The sequence below is a fragment of the Enoplosus armatus genome, chromosome 8 (genome assembly GCF_043641665.1).
Source record: "Enoplosus armatus isolate fEnoArm2 chromosome 8, fEnoArm2.hap1, whole genome shotgun sequence".
Lineage (NCBI taxonomy): Eukaryota > Metazoa > Chordata > Actinopteri > Centrarchiformes > Enoplosidae > Enoplosus > Enoplosus armatus.
In genome coordinates this window covers 4,484,908-4,493,607 of record NC_092187.1, presented here as the reverse complement: position 1 = coordinate 4,493,607, position 8,700 = coordinate 4,484,908, and the positions used below count along the sequence as shown (strand labels likewise).

The 8,700-nt window shown below is 41.1% G+C and overlaps 1 protein-coding gene across 1 annotated transcript; it reads right to left on the bottom strand.

The window, feature by feature from the left end:
* Positions 1–1,150: 1,150 nt before the first annotated feature.
* On the bottom strand, positions 1,151–4,062 carry LOC139288449 (serine/threonine-protein kinase SBK1). The gene is made up of 3 exons (XM_070909750.1): positions 3,900–4,062; positions 2,886–3,088; positions 1,151–1,825 (listed from the first exon to the last, which is right to left on the bottom strand). Exons 1-3 carry the CDS (start codon positions 4,060–4,062, stop codon positions 1,151–1,153), a joined length of 1,041 nt encoding a protein of 346 aa, XP_070765851.1.
* Between the last annotated feature and the right edge of the window lie 4,638 nt (positions 4,063–8,700).

Sequence of the window (8,700 nt, the reverse complement as noted above, 5' to 3'; positions counted from 1 at the left end):
AGGCTGAAGTCACAAAAAACATGATTCATAAACCTTTTAAATGCTTCTTTCATAAAAAGAAAATGCAGCTAATCACTTATAAAATCAACAGTAGTTGAAAGTAACTCGATGTTTACTCAAGTTCTGTATTCAAAGGGGTAGTCCTGCACATTTAGTATTGCACTCCCATAAAATTGGGGGACCCACAAGAGACAAATTAATAAAGAATGGCGCAGCAGAGTCTGAGACATCCTGACTTTTAGTCGCTTGAATGGGTCAAGCACCAAAAACTTAGGATCCTACATTCCCATAATGCAACGTGGAAGTGTCTTTCATTAGACCCTCCCGGCCTCTAAGTGTCCACTCCATGACTCCAGTTTTTAAAGCAGGCTTTCTGTTGAAAATGTGAAAGTTTAAAACCCCTATCCAAGACAACCACAATCACTTCATCAGGGTTAGGCTCCCTCCATGGCCACAGAAGACATTATACTACTGTTTAGTGTCTGTCGTTACGAGTAAACTGAGCTTCATATGTGAAATCTGTGGATTTAGTACAATTTTACTTGTACTCTACTTGAGTATTTACATTTGATGCTACTTTATACTTCTACTCCACTGCATTTCATTCTATTACATTTTTACTATATTACATTTATATGACAGCTGTAGTTCCTTAGCAGATCAAGATTTAACATTCAAAACACATGATTATCTATAAAACATGATGCATTATTATCAACTGAAATACCCAAATGGATCTGGCTGGATTGACAGTTGTTTTGAACACATCCTTCATTAAATGACCGAGGCACAACCAGTACTCCTATGCTGGAGTCCGACCTGTTCCCATGTGAGTGCAGTACAAACTAACACTTCTTAAACACTCAAAATCTAGTCTTAAAACTAGATTTTGATGCAGGGCCCCTCTACATAACAGGGCCACAGATATTAGATATTAATGCAGGGTCCAGCTTAGTTGATACTGTACTTTAGTGGTGCAAGTATGAAGTAATTAAAATCAGCTCTATCTACATGATGTAAATACTATATGTGCAGCACTACAAATCCCATGCCTGATAGCGGGCAGCTATGATTTAATGAGTACATTGTGTACGTTACATGCTGTCAAGGCATATAGAAGCTGTGGATTGTATTAAAATGCAGTCTGTTTCTAAATATTAGGCTTATCCTCCACCTCGCCGTTCCCAGGATTATTCCCGGAGGCACTGACTTTTACTTTTTCAGCTGTCTGCTGCTGCTGCCCAATCTCTTGTACCTTCTTAAGCCAGTCCTTCTCCACATATGCTCTCACTTCCCCCACTGTGTACCTCTTTCCTGCATCCAAAGCCAGGAGCTTGCCAAACATCTCCATGGCTTCTGGTGTGAACTTTTTCCACAAAGGAGGAATGTCCTCCTCAGTGTTAGGTCTCTCCTCTGTTCTACACCAGTCTGCAAACTCCTGGTAGAAGTCATCCGAGTCCACGCAGCGCTCCCATGGGAAGTAGCCCGTAAGGATGCAGAAGATAACCACCCCGAAGGCCCAGGTGTCCAGGCTTGGCTCTACACTAAGCGGAGGAGCGGTCACTTCTTTCTGGCCCTCCAGCAGGGCCACGGTACAAAGCTCAGGGGCCATGTAGGGCAGGGTTCCTGTGATGAAGCGTATCAGAGTGCCTCTCTTCTGGGCCAGGCCAAAGTCTGCCAGCTTTACCTGGCAGCAGTGATTGTCCAAAAGGAGGATGTTTTCAGGCTTGACATCACGGTGGACCAAGCCATGGCTATGTATGAACTCCAAAGCACTGGCGATCTGGAGGACACAACGTTTTACTGAGGATTCTGGGATACCCACCTAGAAGAATCAGACAAAGGAGGGATAAGACTTTTTGTGTCCTTTTCAAAGGTGCTAGAGGAGGAAGTGAGGACATGTAGCACTCATCACAAAGCACTGTATTTTTCCCACCATACTATGCGTGCCTTCGTTTTTTAGCCAGACTAGCGGCATGGCTCTAGGGATGGTAATGTCAATGTGTCGGTCAGTTGTCAGTTAGCAATTGAGTGAATTGCCATGAAAGTTGGTACAGACATTCATGTCCCCCAGTTGACATTGTCATTTTCCAGTGAAATGACTCAACAACAATTGGATGGATTGCCATGAACCTTGGCACGGGTATTCCTGGTGCCTACAGGATAAATCCTATTCTCATTGGTAGTGCCATCATCAGGTCAACGTGTTCATTCAGTGAAATAGCTCGACATCTACTGGATGGATTGGCACAAAGGTTTGTTTACAATTTAGTAGCTTTGCCCTGGCTGGTTCAGAGAGCAGTTTGTGATAGCCAAGAAGAGGAAACAAATACTAAATAATTGTTACCATGGAAATCAGAAAGTAACCAAGTACATTTACCCAAGTATTATGTTTAATTTCTATTATTAGGTACATGTACTTGAATATTTTCATTTTATACAACAGTATACTTGCATTTGTGGTTTTGGGGAAAATGTCTCAACAACAATTGGATAAATTGCCATTGAAGTTGGTACAGACATTCATGTTCCCCACAGGATTAATTGGAATACTTGAACTTTTCATCTATCGCTATCATCGGATCAGGTTTGTAATTTGATTTATGACTAAATATCTGCTAAATTAATGACATTCAGCCTCAGCTGTAATTTGTGTTTAGTGCTAATTAGCAAATATTAGCATGTAAACGCACTCAACTAAAATGGTGAACATGGTTAACATAAAAGTAAAAAATCTGCATGTTAGTTATGACATGGTGAGCACGTTTGCATTCTGACATTAGCATTCATCTCAAAGTACCAAAATGTACAAAATACTCAAATACAGCCTCACAAACCTGCTAGCATGGCTGTATTCTTAGTCTCTTAGTCAATGTTTGACTCACCTTTGGCTGGATGACAGCAAACAGGTCCCTCCCAATGACAAGCTCCTGGGCAAAGCAGTAGTGCTCATTAGAGTGGAAGGCAATGCCAAAGAGGCCCACGATGCAGGGGTGGCAGGACAGGTGTAAGGAGATGCAGTACTCTCGCAGAAAGCCCTGCAGCTTAGTCGAGGCTTTGGGCATCACTTTCAAGGCCATGGGAGTCCCTGTAGATCATCCATACTTTACTTTGGCTGTTGTTGTTATTATTATCTGTTCATACACATCTTCGTCATCTTACTAGAGAAATTAAGAATTACACATTTTTATGACCACTTCAGTAATACTTTGCTATATTAGTCAGTCGCTGTATACTGTGATAATTATCTAATATACCATAGACTGTAGGTCACACACACACACACACACACACACACACACACACCAATGGTTGTCAAATTCAAAGCCTCCAGGCCTCGAGCCAGCCAGCCTCATGCCAGCTCGTGCTCTGCATTCTGCTTTCTCTTTTGTGTCCCCGACCCGGTCATTGCTCCTTTTAGGCTTGACTCTTTTCCTCTCAGGGTCGCTGAGGTTCAAGGTTCCCATCCAGCATGCATTTTATCTTTTTTTTTTTTTTAATGAATTACATGTACAGCTAGTTTACATTGGCTGCAAAGTTTTGGAAAGTTGTTTTTCTTCTTATGGAATGCTTGCTCATTTTTTGGATTTCAGCACCCACCCTACGCTAAATTACAGGCATTGATATAAAACAACAATATTACAGTCCAGCAATAGGACAATTACATACAGTCAAAAAATAAAACATTGTTCAGTTTCTGCCAACAACCTGCTGTTACTAATGTTGGAGCCACAAACGCATCACCTCCATTTGTTTTTCCCAGGGAAAAAACAGGGCTTCAGCTCAGCTCAAATATTTTAGAACATGATTTATGTTACTATAATTGATATAATTGATACTATAAATGATACAAATAAATTCTCCACTGAAAGAGGTTAGAAATCAGAGTCCAGTCATACCCCTGAAGCGATGTGTGACCAGCAGCACTTTGCCGTATTTCCCTCGGCCGATCTCCTTGATGATGTTGAAATGTTCCTGGATCTCCAGGTGACTGAGGCTCTGTGCCGTCAGCTCCATCAGCTCATCGATTAGGCTGCCGTCAGCGAGACCCAGCTCAATCATCTTGACTCACACGCAGACAGGACAAAACAATTACACATAGATATTAGACTGCCATAAGGTGCTTACTTGCATATATTGTGCCACAAAAACCAGCGTCTTTTATACCTAATAAGACAAATCACTACTTTACAAAAAAATTCTACTGTCAATCAATCCCCTTATTTAACTTTTATTTCACTTCTCTATGACGGTCTGCTTTTCCCTCCACCTTCAAGTGCGGCGCTTCAGAACAACTAAACACTTTGATTTCTGACGTGGTCTGGCAAACTAGTCGTACAAACTAGTTCACGTTCCAGCATAAAAGTATGAAGAGAGCTGTATTTCCGGATACACTGTTAATAAAAAAAGCATAGGGCATAAAAAAAATCATACTTCTCATGAGAATAACATGCTTTTTTAACAGCAGTAACAATAAAAGCATTTAATAGTAGAAGTATTGAATATCACTTCATATTAACCATGATGAGATACTGATCACTTTCAAGTCTTACCTTTTTTCAGTTGGTTCCCAATACAGTGACTTGAGTCTGAAAACAGGCAAACCAAGCACACAAAATGACTCACACACACTCACACCGCCATGCTTACAGTACTGACAAAATACAGGTAATCAGTATGAATTGATTGCAGGTCAAATGTCTGTCCTGTCCGCCCTCCACCTTCGCTGCTGCTGCTGCTGCTGCTGCATGGATCAGTGTGCAGTGTGTGGACCTGAGAGCTTGTCACTGCCCAGCACACAGCTCTGCTGTCAAAAGCTGCGATGGGGCCTGAGCCCACTTTGACAGCTGATTACAAACTGCCTTGGCAAAGGGCGCACACACACGCACGCACACACACACACACACACACACACACTCACTGGCCTACATAAAGTATGATCAGCTACACACACGCACGGTAAGTAATGCATATATATATATATGAAAAGCATTGACATAAAGTTTCACAGACAGAGATAACAGCTCATTCACACATTTCTTTATATGGCAACGTGGTTGTACTTGACAGATTCTCGGGTCTGTCACTACTAATGTGCACATGTGCACAAACACGGATAGAGTGTAGAGCTACAACAGATTCAGAAGTGCCTCCTCTCAGTGATCTCACTACTTTATGTTAATGTTGCTGCATACAGTATTGCATGAAATTAGCATACCTGTCACACATGGTGATTTTGGCCTTTCAACACAAGTCATGCAGGTGAATGTCAAGCTTTATTAAGCTTTGTGTGAGTTTTATACTGGATTAAATAAATAAAACACAACTATAACTAGTAGTGGAGAGAAATACAAATATGTCATTTTTCTTTTCCATTTTCCATTTCCTGCTTCTTTATACTTACTCCACAACAGTTCAAAGGAAAATGTTGTACATGATCAAATTTATTTGACAGCTATAGGTGCTACAAATTAATTTTACATTCAAAACACATGATCTTATTAGTATATAAATATGTAAAATGAGCTCCAGCTTGACTAACTACAAAAGTAAAATGCTTAATTTTGAGACTTTAAGTACATTTTGTAGATAATACTTCAGTGCTTTTACATAATTAAAATATCTTATACAGGACTTTGAATGATTGAATATTTTTACAGTGTGGTATTGTTACTTTTACTTCTGAGATCTGAATTCACCGCTGACCCATTTGCAGGGATTTGTTACCACCTCACAAACTGAGCTAAGATATTTAAGTACATATATGGTACAACACATGGGTCTGATGCTCTGATTAGATTACACATTGCACTCAGACAGACCATCAGTGACACACACACACACACACACACAGATGAACACACACATCAAGGCCCCTGCCACACTGTGGTTTAACTGTCAGGATTAGGAAATACTTCCTTGTTTAGACAAAAGACCCAGGTTGCTGTGAGTGATCAGTACTTGTACGAGAGACAACGATGCACCATAATGGTACTATTCTTTTTTATCTGGTAGAAGAAATGACAGAATATGAGTATTACTGGAGAGCACTGAACTGTATCTTTTACATTACCAAAGAGGAACAACTAGAAGGAAAGGAAACATCCTATTCTGCAACAAGACAGGGGAAATGGTTGCCATGATGTAACAACAAATGAGGAAAATACATCTAGTTAAGCTTTGAATTCGAACAGGTATCTTACAGTATGTCCTCGCCACAAACAAACACCATTTCTGTCCTCTCTGAACAGTACCAAATGTTTCTTTTAACCATGCTAGTGGTGTGGCTCTGAGGATGGCAATGTCTTTCTGTCGGTCCACCAATTTGATACATAAGATGGGTTGCCTTGGAATTTGGTGCAGATGTTCATGGTTCTCAGAGGATGAATCATACAGTCTTTGGTGATCCCTTTAGTTTTCCTCTAGCACCACCATGAGCTTGACATTTTACTTTTTTAGTGAAATATCTCAACAATTGTATGCGTTGCCATAACATTTGGCACAGATATCCATGGTGCCCAGAGGATGAATCCTAATGAATTTGGTGATTCTCTGACCTTTCATCTCGCACCATCATCTGGTAAAATGTCAATGTATCCATTACTTTAGTTTATAACCAAAAACCTAAAAACTAAATCCATTTCCATCAGGCTCACCTGTACTTTGTGTTTAATGCTAACTAGCAAATGATACTAAAGTCTAGTAAAGATGATGAACATGGTAAACATTAAAGCTGCTAAACATGAGCATTATAACATTAGAAGGTCTTAACTTCATGGCCCTGAAGTGGAAGCCATGAATGCACTCAAGCTGTGGCACTCATACAGACAAATCCCCTGTGGTGTCGCCTACAACTTGGGCAGGCTTAATGGGGTGTTGTTGTCTGCACCTGTGTGCGAATAAGTGTGTCTGTGTATGTGTGTGTTTGTGTGTTGGCCTGTGTTTCATTTACTGTGAACTCACTCAACACTATGACCCGTGGAAGTTATTCTGGGGGCACCAAGCGTCCACACAAGCAGGACTAACGATACAAAGAAACGGATACTTTGGTGTGTTGGCTTGTGCAGGGCTGTGGTGGGTTAATGAGGTGTCAGTCACTGCAGACCAGGGCTGCTGGCTTCCCCATTAGTTGCAAAGGTAACTGGTATATAGCTTAGATTTTTTTGGGTGACCCATCTCGGTTGGACACTAGGATGGGACAAGGTTTTAAATTTTCAAACTCATTATAGTCTAATGATGCAGCTATACATTTCCTGTAGCAGTCCACTAACATCATAGCAACCCTCCCCACTTCTCAGTCAGGCTGTGTGAGGCTTCCATCGGTTATATTGTGGAGCGTGTTTTGAAGTTTGTGATCATCATGTTACCCTGTCACCACAGACATGGGGTCATGTCATATTTGGGATCTTTTGCATCCCAGGACGGTGCAGAGTAGGTCTTTGAGGCGCCAGACAGGGTCCAACTTCCCATCCCATCACGATACCACTGCTGTCCTCATAGTATCACAGGAATGGAATTACAGAGCTGTGTAGACTGACAAACTAGCTCCGTGCAGGCGAAGTTCTCGCTGTTCCTTTGGCAAACATTTTGAGATCAATTTTAAGAAAATACACCACGCAATGTAGTCTCAGCTGTCAGTTCAGGGATATCAGTGAGAAGAGTATGGTTATTTTCCACCATTAATATCAGAGAGGCATTCAAAATCTGTTTTTGACATGCAGTGAAAATGAGGCCACGACTATTAGTTCCAAAACAAACTGGAGGGAATATAACTCCAACTGATGATTGTTCCCGCCTCCACATCATGGAAAGTTTGTCACGAGCAAAGAGGCCAATGTTTCCAAAAGATTATGTTTTCTGCTGACACAGCGGAGTAGACCCGGTGCCTAATAAATCAGTCAGGATATCTTAAGGTCATCAGTGAAAATCTTTTGGGCTCTTAAGGGAACACTTTGACATTTGGGAAACTTAGCCATATTACACAGAGTCAGACCAGAAGATCAGTTTCAGCTCTGCGCGTCCAGAACAGAGGTAGACCTGGGACGTGACAAGCAGCTCACCTCCAGCAATCAGTGACTACGAGTACTGCAGCAGCTCCAAAACACTTGGATAACTTACATCCTGCTTCCACTCTCAACAAGAATATATCCAAAAACAAGGTTGATGATATAGAAACCATATTACCCATTACCAAGATGTTTTCCAATATATATATATATATACTTGGAAAAAACACATATTTTTGATTCTGAATAATAAACAAACATGATTGCTATGACAACCGTAATGTATATCTAGCACAACCATACTGTATATATGGCACAGTAGTGCTATAGCTCCTTAGTTCTATGAGCATAGAAAGAGTGCTCTGGTGGAGAGGACAAGTTACTTGCCGGGACACATCCATCAAAGTTCAGCGACTATGTGGCTCTGCTCGTAGTATCAGTGTTACCATGTGTAACCACTCTCTTTCTCACACCCTATGTCCTATAATGGGCTCTATATTCTGAGGAGACATTGTCCCATAGCGGCAGCTGCAGTACAGTTGCGGCCCATAAAACCTAAACAATGAGTTCAGAAAAACTACTGCTAAAACACTCTGAGTAGCTGAGGAGAACTAAGGAGTCGAGTGCTAATCATCTCAGGGTTTGTCACTATCTGACACGTAAAGTCAATTCATCCATTGTTAATCTATTTTGA